Source organism: Anguilla rostrata, chromosome 3 (assembly GCF_018555375.3).
Source record: "Anguilla rostrata isolate EN2019 chromosome 3, ASM1855537v3, whole genome shotgun sequence".
NCBI classification, from domain to species: domain Eukaryota; kingdom Metazoa; phylum Chordata; class Actinopteri; order Anguilliformes; family Anguillidae; genus Anguilla; species Anguilla rostrata.
This window is the reverse complement of record NC_057935.1, coordinates 28,889,256-28,905,116: the sequence shown is the minus strand read 5'-3', so window position 1 is coordinate 28,905,116 and position 15,861 is coordinate 28,889,256. Positions and strand designations below refer to the sequence as shown.

The window sequence follows — 15,861 nt, the reverse complement described above, 5'->3', positions numbered from 1 at the left end:
GGTGATGGTTTCTTTGCTGTGCCCGCAGCGAAGGTCATGTTACCCCAAGGCCTGGGAGGGGGGTTACCCTGCTGGCCTAGGGTTTTTCCCTGGGGCTTGGCTCTGCCCTGGCTCGGTTGGGCATGGCGGTTCACAGCCGGAGGCTGTGGGGGCCGCGTGGGAGGCGGTGGCTGACGTGTAGCTCTACTGGGGAGGCAGTGTTTGAAGGCCTCATCCTCTTTCTTTTTATCATCGCACCTCTGCTGCATGAGAGTCAGCGCAGGGCCGAAAAAAGGCTGGCCTGGCTCAACTGGGGCACCTGTGATGCGTCTCTTCTCATTGTCGGGCAGATCAGAGAGATTAAGCCACAGGGCCCACTCACCAGCTACAGCCAGGGCCATGGAGCGACCACAGGTCTGGACACACTGGCGAGCATTGCGCAGAACCAGGTCGTTAATAGTGACAATCTCTTGCCACAGTATGGGGGAAGGGCTCCCCTGCTCGAGCTGTTTCCCCATCTCCTCAATCAGTTCAGCTTGGTAAACCGAGAGTAGAGAGGAGACATTGAGGGCTCAAATAGCGAGGGCTGAGGACCTGTAGGAAGCCTGGTGAATGGAGGCTGTGAAACGGTCCATCTTATTTGGTAGGGTGGGCTTTGGTGGCACCAAAAGCCCTCCCTGCGTGGGGTTCAGGTGTCGAGCTATGGAGAGTTCAACAACCGGGCGTGGGCGGCAATGTCTTTGACTTCTAGGCTGGAAAAGCCATGCTTGAAGTCAAGGGGATCCTTCCAGTGGTGCTTCGTGTTTAGCATAGGCAGGAAGGTTTGGTGCTACTGCAACCAATGTATGAGTTAAAAACAGAAACGCATTGTTTTGGTTTCATTAGTAGAAGATACACGACAACTATGCCGAATACGGAGTTTCGCAGTGCCGCCATTGTCTCTCTGGTCGTTCATTTAACACGCACCCCCTCCCTGCAGTTTCATCTAGAAAACACCCCCCACCCTTGACATAATGGACAATATTGTCTATCTTGGAATTCATAAAAATATTCTTTCACCACTAAAAAATCGTATTTCGTCATAGCAACAAGATAAATAACCCTAAGATATGCCTATAAAGCAGTGAAAACGCTGCTCACTGAATAACGAAATAAACTATAAAAAGTTTTTAAAGATGATACCATATCATTCTACAGTCAATATATGGGACTAAATATTGAATAAATATACAACCTAACTATTGGTTTTACGCATAGAGTGGTCATATATTGTCTTGGACAATCCGCCTGGGAAATATACGTGCATGTGTGATGCCTGGGTAACTTCCAAAATAGCTGTGCCTAATACCACACCTGTTGTTTACGGCGTCGTCGCCCTTTTTAGTACAGTCTGGCTTGATTGACAATTCATTTATTCAGTAGGTGAGAGATTAAAGCTTTCTAACGATGTATAACATGTCTAATTCTGCTTTTGGGATAGCGTTTTATAGGCCAGCATAACCGAAGATTTTCTTATCGCATTCAATTACGCATTCACACTGTGGTAAAGTAAAACAAAGACGCTGCTAACAAAATGTTGTCAACGATTTTTCGTAAATTCTTGGAAAATACTATTATTATTGAGGACTTCTGGACATAGCCATACGTTTGCTGATACACGTAGCTGACATTGTTTTCTGGAGCAAAACAGAAGTGAATAGAACAGTATCATTGATACTGTCTGTCTCCATCTACTGAACATAGATGAGATTTCATCATTTCTATGGAAGTATTACTGCTCTAAATATTTCGGTTATATACGTTATTTTTGAAATTGAGTGTCTTTAAATAGGCTAGTGGGGTTATATAATGCGAATATTTCACACTGTAATGTAAGCGTTGGATGGTAGTGTAATAGTTTTTGTGAAGCATGCAACAGTGATGACATGAGAGTTGGAACATTGCCAAAACGTGGTGGACGGTTGAAAATTGTTTTCATGTCGTCCCATCCCCATACAAGAAAACATACGAGAGTACAGAGTATAGAAATACATACAAGAGTTAATTATTACACATTTAGGTACTGTACCGCATTGTGTGACAATATCTTTGCATTATTTTTTTAATCTGATAGCAATGTTTCATCTTAAACCTTCATAAGGGTCTCCTTTATATGCTTTATAATGGACAAAAAACATTTTATTTAATCTTGGAGAGATTTTGGATATGTTTCTGGACCCCTAGATATTTTAGACCACTGTACTGACTGAAAGCTTGTAATTCCCACTTGAAAATGATGCAACGGTGATTTTCTTGAGTCAAAACAGTTGATTTGTAGTGAAATACGTGAATATTTTGTGATTCACAGCAATGCATAATTTAGACATTTTGGATAGATTTGGTGACGCTGGGTACACTACTTATTTTTTGCTTCATACATCTGTTGTAGTTCTACATATCAACCCTTAGATTTTCTGAACTTGTGGTCAAGAAGTTTTTGATCCAGCACATGTATAGTTTAACCTGCTGTATATGCAATCTCTCAGTATTTCATTGCAAAATAAAAAAGTGCAAATTCATTTTTGATTTTTTGTCTGGACAATTGCATTTGTGGCACTTCTTCCAAAATTATTTATATAAACTAATTTGCGTTAGTATTGTAAATTGTACAAATGTCTTGCTTCATTTAAGCCATTTTTCAAGTCTCTGTGATGTTCACATCTGGAGTTATAAAGCTTTAAATAGGGTACCCCCTAAATGGGCAAGGATTGGCAAGATTTGTCATGTGGGGTTAAACAACCAGTGTAGGTGTCTGGCATTGTGACAGTCAATACATAACAGATGACAGCCTGTCATTCACAAAGTGCAATCTCCACCCTTTTTGATGTGCCATTACTGCTTCATGTTGTAAGGTGACATACTGTAAGGTAGAGTAATCTCCTAAATATCTGAGCGAGATCTCTCTAAATTTCTCCTAAAAATATGAAGGATGACAGAGGCTGTGTCCCAATACGAAGTCAGCTGCCTCATTGCCTGCAGCCTTAGAAGGCAGTTCCCTCTGCAGACATCATCCTAACGGTAAAGGAACCTCAAAAGGCAACAATTTTGGGACGCACTTTGAAGGCAGAATGACGTCGCAGAGAGTTCACAAGATCAGTGTTTACTGTTTCAATCGACGGCTTTAACTTGCCAACTGACAGACTCTACGCAAATAAATGCGGATTCTATCGTTGTAGCCATAATTGTTTTGATTCGCTATTTAAGGGGAAACAAAATTAGTTTTACATTTAGTTAATGACCTAACTAGCCAGCAGTTTAGCTCCTTTTTTGGTTTTAACCAGATTATCATTTCAGTTGTTCGCTGTATGTTCTAAACCAAATTAACGCTAGCTACATTGTTCTATTGGGAAGTGATATGATTACAAGAAAGTTAGCTGTTTAGTACCGTTGAACTGACCGAGGTTTAAAAAAATTAAATAATTAAAATTTACTTTTAGATGTGACTATACAAATGATCGTGTTCACTGTATATTCACATTTTCACCACTTCGCTTGTTTGAGCTGCCATTAATTTAACGGAAGTGAGAAGTCTGATGAAATCGCAAAGACCTATGGGATAGCCTTCCAGCTGAAGGATGCATCAGACACTGCCTTCAAATTTAACCCAAATAAGGCACCTTAGAAGGACACATTTTTTAATGATTTCGGTTTGGGACATGCCTACGAAGGACAAGTGTGAAAATTAGTGAAAATGCTGCCTTCTAAGGCAGCTGACTTTGTATTGGGACACAGCCAGAATCTGAGTTACAGCTCAAATCCTGTAGTGATGTCAACCTAAGTTGCTTTCCTAAAGGTTGCTGGACAAGTGTGTAGCACCCTCTGCTGGACAATATGTGACACAACCGAGCCCCCCTTTCACCCATAGATGTTTGGCAGTGTGCATTATTTCAAGCTGGGTTAAATTCTTTTACTAATTTCCTGTTCTTATTATAAACATAGCTGTCACTGAAATGACAGTGACATTCCTAACATCTGAGAGGAACATGTTTCTGCTTATACGTTGAATGGGCAGTGGCTTCTCCCCAGATTTGAGTGTGTGGGAGCTCATCTGACTCGCTGCACACTATGTTTTGCTCTGTTTCAATTGAACTGAATTCAGCTTAATACTCAAAGTTACCGAAATGTATTACAATATAAAACCAAAACAATTCATAATTATGACAGCAAGCCATTCAGTCCAGCTAGTCTCATAACTTCCCAGACTAGAGAACATCCAGCACTGCATGAAGCCTGGACTTGAATACCCCAAGAGTATCTTCCTCTCTACTTCATGGCTTGCCAAGCTTTTTCATTCACTGATAACTTTCTGTAAAAAAACAATACCCGTGTTTTTCATTGCTTACTTTTTTATCTCTTGCTAGATCCCCTTAGAAGCATTCCGACAGTCTGGCCCAACGCGGATCCCTAAACCTAAATGCTATGGCACAACCAAAGGGCCAAATGGCGTGGGCAGTATCAGGCAGTGCAGAGGCCAGCCACACACCTCTCTGCAATCTACAAAGGACCCCAGTGTGAGATGCACTGCCAGCAACCTCAACGTTGTGAATCCCCCCACCAAAACATGAGAATTCTTACAGATCTCACGGTTCTTATTGTTTTGTGGTGCTAGGGGAGAATCTAGTGACATTTTAGTGAGTTACATTTGGTTGTGTATACATGCAGTTGTATTTCAAATGTATTTTCACTGCATATAGAAAGCTCTATGTTAGTTGCCTGTGCACAGTAAAACATCTGATAAATGAGGTACAGTGATGTGATGCAGGTGAATCCTTAATTGTCAGAAATGGTGTATAGTTTCAAGATCTAGGCTCAGTAAGAAAAGTATTTATTTTCACACCAAAACACTAAGCAAGTTTCTAAACAAGATTAATATTATCATGTGGAATTTAAATAAAAAGTGTTTCATCATTATTTTGGAGTACAGACATGCATTTATAGAATAGTGATTATATTTTTTTGAAAGATAGCAAAAAGACAAAAAATGATGTTGATGATATTCCTGTTGTTTCTTATACACTTGTGGCTGTTTTTTATTTTTCATTCTGTGCAGGATGAAACAACAGTAAACTTGATAGTAAATAAAAATGTATTTTTATTGAGTGACGTTTTTCTCTTATGCTAACAGACTCCTGGAAGGTTTCCAAATCATGCATTATTTTCAATGGAACTAAGATGTCTTAGCTGTAAGTACTTATGTAATACTTTTTAAAAAAGTGATTTTTCAAAAAAAAAAAAAAAAAAGACAATATTTTATGTCCTTGGGCTTTCATTTACAAGGCCCTCGCAAGGAAATATTTTTATATGACAATACTCTCCAGTGGACACTCAAAATAGTTGCATCCTAATATTTACTTGGGATTGTGAAATTTGGCAAGAGCAATATGGAATATTTACATATTTATGCCATAGTATATTGATAAGGGACTATTGTGTATGTTTACTTTTTTAAAGTAGTTACAGTACTGTCTCAATGTACAGTGAACACCATAACATTTGGGACAAAGTTATCACTCCACAATTTTAACAATTCACACATGGTTCAAGTGGACATTCATGTCACAATGTGTAATGCTGGATCCAAACGCAGGAATCGAACACAGAAGCTTAGGAGAAAAGCAACCGGTTTATTGAGAGGTAACCAAACTGAGCAGGGCAATTCAAAACCGGAACTGGACCGGGAAAGGCTGGAATCGGACTGGACAAGACTGGAGCCGGAGCAGGACCAGGAGCAAGACCGGGGCTGGAGCAGGCCTGAGCAGGAACAGGAGCAGGGCCGAGCAGGTCCGGAGCTGGAGCAGGACCGAGCAGGGCTGGAGTAGGGCTGAGCAGGCTTGGAGCTGGAGCAGGACTGAGCAGGGACCGGAGGAGATCAGGACTGGACAGGGCTGGACTGGGAGGCTGGCGAAGGGCAGGCTGGACACGGCTGACAGGGAACGAGAAACGCAAACAAGACGGGGACGAACAAAAAACCCAAATGCAAAGTGGCGAGTAGAAGTGGATAAGAGCTAGGAAACAAACTGGGGAACAAGACTAGAGAGAATTCGCGATCTTTTACGCAAGCCGATGAGAAGTTGCAACGGGCAACGATCTGGCAGGGAGTGGTAGTTGAGCCGAGAATAAATACTGGTGAGTGTGACGGGAAAGCGTGCGGAATGCAGGGGAAACAAGTGGGTAAAATTAGGTATTCTGAGATCGTTGAAACCGAGACCCGCCTCCGCTGTGGAGGTGAGCAAAGATGGTGAAAAGGAGACAAGATACACAAGGCAAAACAGAAAACATGAGCAACGGCAGGGACGTGACAGTTCACAGCTTTTATTTAAAGGTATTTTTATATATTTTGGCTTCACCATGTAGGAATTACAGCACTTTTATACATAGCACCACTCCCTAATTCAGGGTACCATAGTGTTTGGGACAAATGACTACACTGGTATTTCTCATTAGTCTGATGTGTTGCCTTTGGGGACTGTTAGTGGCATTTGTCAACATGAGGACAAGAGTTGTGCTAATGAAAGTCAAGGAAGCCATTACAAGGCTGAAAAATATGGGGGAAAAAATAAAAATAAAAATAAATGAATAAATAAACAGTCAGGGACATAGGTCAAATCTGAGACTTACCAAAATCAACTGTTTTGTACATAATTAAGAAGAAAGAGAGCACTGGTGAGCTCAGTGAGCATACATGGTAGGTTAAGGAAGAAGACCTTTACAGTTAATAACCATAAAACCACAATAATAAAGAAAAACCTCCAAACAGCCATTAAACAAATTGGGATGGCAGGTGTGCCATCCTGCCAAGTTATGCCTTGCCGGGGTGGCATGCCCCATACCTATACAGCCCCAAGAGTTTGCCACTTTTCAGGGTTTCCAACAGAAATAACCACAATGACCACACTCTCAGCCCTTAAAAACATTCATTTCTGTACCTTCTGACCCCATTTCAACAGACAGAATTCACAAACAACTTCACACATCCGCACAATAAAGACCAAAATTAGGGGATTTTGCATTTTCTCCTTCTTCTTCTTCTTCTTATCATTATTTTTCCTGCTCAATGACATCATCACAATGCTGCAAGCCCACAAAAAGTATGTCTCCCCATCGGACATTTACCTACACCTACCAATCATTTACCTACATCAGCCAATCAAAATACACCAAAAAAAGCCACATACACACGCAAAATGGAAATATCTTTTTCTTCAAGAAAATTCCTTTACAGTTGGTGGATCACTCTTAATGTCGTAGCCTTCAGATCCCTGAATCACAGGATTGAATCCCACCTCAGGCAAAACTCTTATTTATTAAGCATGTGTATTTGCCCACTAATAATTGTGTATTCTTTTTCTGCTATTACTTTTGCACGAAATCTAGCTGGTCTTTCACCAAATGTATAGACTGTATTTTCACATACTGTCCTCACAGTCACTTATCTGGCCACATTTGCTTTCAATGTGAAAGTTGTCTAGCCGGCTAAAATATAGCCAAGCCATAAGGAATAAAACCGAAGCTCAGTTCGGCTTACTGGCCTGCCTTCTATAAAACCATGAGCACATGGCGCGATTCAACTACCTCTTCTTATTGCAAAGCCACATTTGCTTTCAATGTGAAAGTTGTCTAGCCGGCTAAAATATAGCCAAGCCATAAGGAATAAAACCGAAGCTCAGTTCGGCTTACTGGCCTGCCTTCTATAAAACCATGAGCACATGGCGCGATTCAACTACCTCTTCTTATTGCAAAGCCACATTTGCTTTCAATGTGAAAGTTGTCTAGCCGGCTAAAATATAGCCAAGCCATAAGGAATAAACCGAAGCTCAGTTCGGCTTACTGGCCTGCCTTCTATAAAACCATGAGCACATGGCGCGATTCAACTACCTCTTCTTATTGCAAAGCCACATTTGCTTTCAATGTGAAAGTTGTCTAGCCGGCTAAAATATAGCCAAGCCATAAGGAATAAAACCGAAGCTCAGTTCGGCTTACTGGCCTGCCTTCTATTAAACCATGAGCACATGGCGCGATTCAACTACCTCTTCTTATTGCAAAGCCGCTCATGCCCATTTCACTAAGTACGTATTTATTAATTCATTCCCTTATGCTATATTGACATTCAAATTACATCTGAATGTTCAATGCATACGGCTCACTTACAGTATACATGCAAAACTCACATACTCACGAATCGCAAAGTCAAAGCATTGAACCAACCTAAGGCTCAGGCAAATCTTTCATTTGTTATCACACTTATTTGCTAACTAATACTCTCCTACTGCTTTTAAACAATTGCTTTTGCGGTTTGTTATTGTCAGAATATCACAATCTTCAACGCATATGTTTAGCAAAACTCACACATGGTGAGCCATATGCATTTCATGACAGCAGATTTATAGATTTTCATTCAAACTTAACCTAAACAAATTTAGGTTACCTCGCCCTGTTCTCTATCTACCGACATACAAACAATTACTACGTCTGTAGTGTCTACAACACCGCATTAAAAACATTCCATTTAAAAACATGACTCATTCATTATTATAACTAGTAGTCTACATGAAAAAAGTACATTTGTACAACAGTTTTGCAGCACTTTTCACATATTCCTTCAACAACTGCACATACAATGACTACAAATACCATCTGCTTTGTATACCATTCAATAAGTAAACTTATCTTGGTCATGGTTACTATATTTTCTTTGTACAATAGTCTGTGATCAGGTCAAAACTTCATATTGTTTCAACTATATTTTATAACTTATAAATATCATGTCAAAGTATCACATAAAAAAAATGGCCACATGGAAGAACACACCATTTCTATGACTGATTTCAACACCTGATCAACACTTACACACCACAAAGGATATGCTTATGCTTGCTTGTTAAGTTCATTTTACAAAATATGCAACCTTTGCAACATTTGCTATTGTAAAATATTCTATATGCTGCACAAACATACATACAGTACGTACATCCATACATACATACAGTGGGCTCCAGAATTATTGGCACCCTTGATAATTATGCACAAAAAATGCTAAAAAAAATTGCTAAACAAAAAAATAATACAGTTATTGACATAAACTTTATTTTCCAACATGTGTAAACTAGTGTGCTTGATTAATGATTCATTGGAATTAAATTTTTTAATTAAAAAAAATATTTCCCCAAAAAACAGGTTCCACAATTATTGGCACCCCTGGTTTAATGTTTTGTGAAAACACCCCTTTTGACCATTGCTCCATGTAGAACTTTTCAGAATCATTGATATATTTGGGTTTGCACTTATGGACCCCTCCTCAGTCTGGAGACTGAGATGGCCATTGGAAAACATGGATGTTGATTTCACTTAAGCATTTCTGTTCAGATTTTGATGCATGCTTGGAGTTATTGTCCTGCTGGACAATCTACCTATGACCAAGTCCTAGCTTCTTAGCAGAGACAGCCACATTTTCTGCCAGAATTTCCTGGTACTTTGTTGAATTCATTGTGCCATTGATTTAAAATAGTCCCCCGGGACCACTGCCAGCAAAACATCTCCAAAATATCAATGACCCACCTCCATATTTGACCGTAGGTATGAGGTACTTCTCCTGTATGCATTCCTCTTTTGCCGCCAAACATGTCGATGGTGTGTATGGCCAAAAAGTTTTTTGGTCTCATCTGACAATAGCACTCTCTTCCAGTTATAATTCCAATGAGGTTTGGCAAGGTGAAGATTCTTGGTTTTGTTTATTGTGCTCAGTAAGGGCTGTCTTCGTGCCACCCTTCAAAAGAGTTACTTGGTATGGAGGTGCCATTTTATGTTTTTTTTGGACTTGTTGACCGCAAGAAGCAAACCAATCTCTGCAATTATTAAACAGTGATCCTTGGGTTATTAATGGCCTCCCTCACCATCTTCCTCACCATCCGTGGGACACCATGCACTTGCTTCCTCTTCCTGGCAAATTTGCAACCATTCCATATGTTTTACACCTTTTTATTATTGCCCTTACTGTGCTAAGTGATATGTTTAACCGTTTATGTCTTTTTTTGTACCCATTACCAGACTTGTGACGGTAAATTACCATCGGTCTCTTCTGAATTGACAGTTATTTGACTTTTCCCACGCTGATGGATGACAAAGGGATTTTGCACGCTTGTTTCCTCAATTTTATTCTCTAGTGAAACTGGAAGTGATGGAATGACACAATATAGTTCCTTTAGACTGACATGAACTAAATTAAGTAAAATTGTATTGCCAATTTCATTTTGTTTGATTTTACTTACAATAATTGTTAGGGGTGCCAATAATTATGGCACCTATGGTTTTCAGAAAGAATTAGATTACTTAATAAAAAAAACATTGAAGCATGAGAGTAAATGTATTGCAATAAAAGTATATAGTTTTCCCATATGTTTGAACATAACATATAGATTATTATCTGTGTCATTTATTATATGCAGCCTTTTTTCTTCATTTTTATTAAGGGTGCTAATAATACTGGAGCCCACTGTACATACAATGCTTCATTATCCCTATGATGACATTTCCCTAGCAGCATATATAGGGGGCAGAGATACAATAATTACACATAAAAATATTAAATATTTAGGTCTATGAAATACATATTGCATCTTAGAAACCTATTCAGACATATGTTTACCCCAATTATGTACTATAGCTTTGCTATTCACATGAAGCTTCACCAAATAAGTACAATAGTATCATTTCTTCTGCAATGCTAAAGAATAACATCTTTCTGAACATAATTTTCTAAACAAACCTATTTTATTCAAGCATTTCATTCAAGATATACTTGCATACACCCAAAGCACTGCATGCAGGCAGTTGTTTAATCATATTGTGTGTTCTTTACAAAAAATGTACATTGGTGCAAAACAGATGAAATTATTCAGCAACATTATTATTCAGCAACTCTGCAGCAGCAGGGCGCCTTGTTCCCCCTCCCACCCGACCAAAGAGATCACAGAGCTTCTTCACCCTAGCTCCCCAGTGGTGGAACAAACTCCCTGTCCCTCTTCAAACCTTTCCCTCACTACCCATCTTCTGCCATGGCCTGAAGACTCATCTCCTCAGACTATACCTGGACTAACTACCACCACTCTGTATATTTCACTCTAAATCCACCCCCCCCCCCCTTTCATGACACTTGTTACATGTTCCCCCATCCCAGCACTTTTTGGTAATTTGTATTTGTCCTAATACTGTAGCTTATTCTTCTGCCTAGTTGGCTTTGCAGAGGTTAGGTCAGAATAGTGTTCACTGTGTGAACTAAACTGTGTTCTTGGCAAGAAATAGCAGTACAAAATAAGTATTGTATCTTATCGAACCTGTGTTTTGTAGTTGTCCATGACCATGAAATGCACTTTTTGTACGTCGCTTTGGATAAAAGCGTCTGCCAAATAAATGTAATGTAATGTAATTATTCCAACTATGAATGATTGCTATTTCACACTTCCATATGACACATATACTTTGAATGGCCACATTCTCTTCACATGGTAAGATGGAAAAACACAGGACCAAGTTACTTGAAATAATTTAGAAAGCATTTGGTAGCAGCATTGCTTTGGAATACAGCATGTAGCCAACAGTGTTTATTGTAACTTTGCGTAATTTTGATATCAGTACTTTTAATGGCAGGCCTAGATTTTGCACGTGGTAATGACTTATAGTGGTTTGTATGCATGAGTAACATGGCATTTTTGTACACTGAGATCGTATTTTTCTTCAGATCAAAAACATTCTTCAGGAGGCTGGTGTGGATGTGTCAGTGAAGACTGCCCAGAGAACTACAGAGGCTACACTGCAATGTGCAAACTGCTAGTTAGCTGCAAAAACAAGAAGGCAGATTACAGTTTGCTAAGAAGTATCTAAAAGAGCCTGCAGAGTTCAAGTGCCCAAGATTCAAAGAACCCCCCCACTTCTACCCTGGTGGTGTGGGTGTTATTGTTTGGGTATGTATGACTGTCACAGGTCCTGTCTTGTCTTCATTGATGATGGCTGGCAGCAGCAGCAGATCTTGGAGTGTACAGAAGCATCTTATTTGTTCAAGTTCAAGCAAATGCCTCCAATCTCGTTGGACAACATTTCATCCCCATTTCATCCAGCAAGGCAATGATCCCAAATATACTGCAAACGCAACAAAAGATTTTCAAAGCAAAAAACAGCAAAATTTGTGACTAGCTAAGTCACCTGATGTGAATCCAACTGAAAATGCATTTCACATGCTGAAGAGAAAACTAAGCATTTCACACGTTGAAGAGAAAAACGCAACTAAGCCCCCAAAACAAATGGGAGCTAAAGATGCCCGGCAGAGTGACACTAGAGTAGATACTCAGCTCCTGGTGATGTCTATGTGTAACAGACATCAAGCAGTCATTGCATGCAAAGGATATGTGATAAATTACTAAACATGACTTTTTCATTTACGTAACATTAATATGTCCCAAACATTATGGTGCTGTAAAATTATAAAAACTGCTGTAGTTTCTGCATGGTGAACCCAAAAAATAAAATTAATAAAAACCTTAAATAAAAGCTGAGAATGTGCATTTTAACCACATGTGATTTGTTCAATTATAAATCTAAAATTGTGGAGTACAGAGATAAATCAAGAAAAAATATTTCTTTGTCCGAAACATGGAGCGTCACCGTATATATTACATTTAGAATGCTAGTGCTAGAGTTGCATTTAGAATTGCCAATTGCACATTGCTCTATGGAACTACCGGCCACCGTCAGCATTGGCACGGTCTAGATTAGAACTGAGACTATGGGGCTCATCCTTACAGTACACCTTGGCTGGTTATGGCAGTGGTACATCATGCTTTTGACTGTGTTATACTGACTTAATGGGTTATTTTTTTAACATATTTTTACCAATAAGGCAAATTATATAATAGATCTCTATTGATACATTTTTGAATAGACATCATTTATTAAAATCCATTTCTGATGTCCATTGATAATATTTATCTGTGATTAAGAGGTGCTTTCCTGGAAAATAGTGGTTAGATGACTGAGTATGTCTTTTAAATGCACCACTGGAGACAGATGGGAGGTTATCTGGGCCCTGTTTCCCTCCCCGAGAGGCTTTAGCAGTGTTCTCAAATGTAGGAGGTTGCAGAAGTGAAAATTCCAACACCCCCTGCACTGGGAACTGTCACGTCTGGGTCCATGTTAGCACAGCTTGTCTTGGAATTTGAGCCGATTACAGGAAAATGCATTAAAATAATTAAATAAAGAATAAACTATTTAGGGGGGCACTGTTGGACACAATGGAGTGAGGTCACGTTTCCCAAAGCTCCGCCAGGTAGTGGCAAAAGTTATTTAATTTAAAGCACAGTTTTACCTTATTTTATGGAAATACTACTTTAAAGTATATTATTAGTATCTGTCGATCCCCGTTACTCTTTCCAACGACAACCAATGGCCGTAAACCACATAATTAACCCTCACGACCACATTTTCTGTCATGTTGGGATTTGTTTTGCTCGTGGAGGAAGCTCATGTCATATTCCCCTCTAAAACGAAGAAAGAAGTGAGTAAATTGTGACGCTAAACAAAGACGCTACTTCCCTGATAGCACTCCCACTAACATCGCTTGCTAGCTAACATTACCGCTAACGGACCTACCGTCACATATAATAAATATTGAACTTTACAAACTGGTCTGTAAACTGAACATTTCTATCAGATTATATTCTTAGAAGCATAAACAGAACCTTGGCCACCTGATAGATCGCTTGAGCTCTCAGCTACCACCAGCCGTGATGACTTTGCTACTCTCAGCAACATAGTGAATACTCTCAAAGGTGAAGTTAAGGTGCTCCAAACAAAATGTGAGGACCTAGAAGGAAGGTCAAGATGCAAGAACATTTGCCTGGTGGGCGTCCAAGAAGGTCTGGAGGGTCCCCGCCCGAGAGAGTTCATTTCTCAACTTCTGCAGGACATGCTAAACTTGGATGAAATGCCCCTCTAAGACCGCACCCAGAGATCCCTTCGAGAGAAACCCAAGGATGGGGGCCCACCATGACCTTTTATCATCAGAGTTCACTAATTTCACGTCAAAGAACAAATCCTGCGCCAGGCGGGGGCAACTGCCCCTCTCCTGCACCAAGGCAAGAGACTGTCCATCTTCCCTGACTTTGCCCCATCCGTGGCCAAGAAACGCTCAGAGTTTGGAAATGCTAAGCGCCTTCTGCACTCCTGCCCAGGTGTCAAATTTGGCCTCTTCTACCCGGGCCAAGCTGAGGATCACTCAGCTGCTGCGGTTGACTTTATTAACAGGGACTTGAGGAGGGCCGGCCCTCCAAACCCAGATTGACGGGATCAACAGTGCTGATACTCAACCTTTAACCAATATATCCTTTGACAGTCAATATTGGTAAACCTATGTTAAATGAACCTTTTCAATACAAATTTCAGATAGGATGTATTCAGTTTTTTTCAATAATATCCTTAAACCTATGTTAAATTAACCTTTTCAATACAATTTTCAGATAAGATGTATTCAGTTTTTAAAAAATAATATCCTGTCTGTCTCCTCTGAGGAGGAGGTTTATTTATTATTATTATTATTATATTTTTTTTTTCCCTCTTTATTTATTCACTTGGTTTTTACAAGAGACTCTGTAGGCCACAAGCTGTCATGCTGCCTGTGTTAATAGTTTAACGCACCTTATTTAACTTGCCTATATTGGTAAACTCTGCTTTTTATTTTATTTTTATTGTTGTTTACTACTATAGAATTGTCGCTACCTCGGCCTGGTAGGAGCTTAAATAGGCTACTAGGTCTTCTGTGTTTCTTAGGAAGTAATCAGGAGCCTGTAAGAAGGGGGGGGGGGGGGGGTGCGCGCATCTAGTTGGGGGAGATGCTTCAGCGGGTGGGAGAAAGTTCATTAGTTCACTTGTTCTTGTTTTTTGTCATGTATGTTACATTTGGTCTTCTAATGCTACCTAAAGGGCTACACTCATTTTTTTCTCTTTTCAAAGGATGACCCTACAACCTAACTTGAAAGGCTGAGAATACAATTAGGCTTTGTAGTTGGAACTGTAAAGGTTTAAACCAACCAATAAAGCATAGTAGAGTGCTCCACCATCTCCAGCATTTGGGAGCTCAGATTGCATTCTTGCAGGAGACTCACTTGAAGGTCTCGGATCACTCTAGGTTGCGGAAGGGCTGGGTTGGCCAACTGCACCACTCTGCTTTCCAAAGCAAGGCTAGAGGCGCTGCTATTCTAATACTCAAATCTGTACCTTTTGTTTCCTCCAATTTCATCTCAGACGATGGTAGATATATTATTGTCACTGGAAGCATCTATAATACTAAGTTGATTCTTGCCAACGTATATGTGGCAAATTGGGACGATAATAACTTTTTTCACACTTTTTTTTCTAAGCTTCCAGATATGGGGCGACATAGCTCAGGAGGTAAGAGCAGTTGACTGGCAGTCGGAGGGTTGCCGGTTCGATCCCCCGCCCTGGGCGTGTCAAAGTGTCCCTAAGCAAGACACCTAACCCCTAATTGCTCCCAAAGAGCAGATTTGTACCTCCCATGGCAGCCTTTCACCGTTGGTTTGTGAGTGTGTGTGTGTGTGAATAAGAGGCATCAATTCACTTGGGGGGGTCCTCGCGGGGGGGACTTTAACTGTTGGTCCTTTAGATCGGTCCTCCAGTAGCCTAGCAATTCATCTAAATCTTCTAATGTTATCAAAACTTTCTGTTACAAACAGTTTCTGTTCTGTTGAAAACGCTGCTTACTGAATAACGAAATAAACGAGACAAAGTTTTAAAAAAATGATACCATGTCATTCTACAGTCAATATCTGGGACTAAATA

The 15,861-nt window shown here is 40.0% G+C and overlaps 1 protein-coding gene and 1 long non-coding RNA gene across 3 annotated transcripts in view; one reads left to right on the top strand and one right to left on the bottom strand.

Annotated features, from left to right (window-relative positions):
• filip1l (filamin A interacting protein 1-like) overlaps positions 1-5,117 on the top strand; it is a 118,340-nt gene extending 113,223 nt beyond the window's left edge. For both annotated transcript variants that reach the window (XM_064329865.1, XM_064329867.1), the window contains one exon: positions 4,380-5,117. In XM_064329865.1, coding sequence (XP_064185935.1) covers positions 4,380-4,583 — 204 coding nt within the window. In that variant the 3' untranslated portion in view covers positions 4,584-5,117. The remainder of the gene's footprint in view (positions 1-4,379) is intronic.
• Positions 1-15,861, bottom strand: part of LOC135252006 (uncharacterized) — a 364,708-nt gene that overhangs the window by 269,143 nt on the left and 79,704 nt on the right. The window lies entirely within an intron of this gene.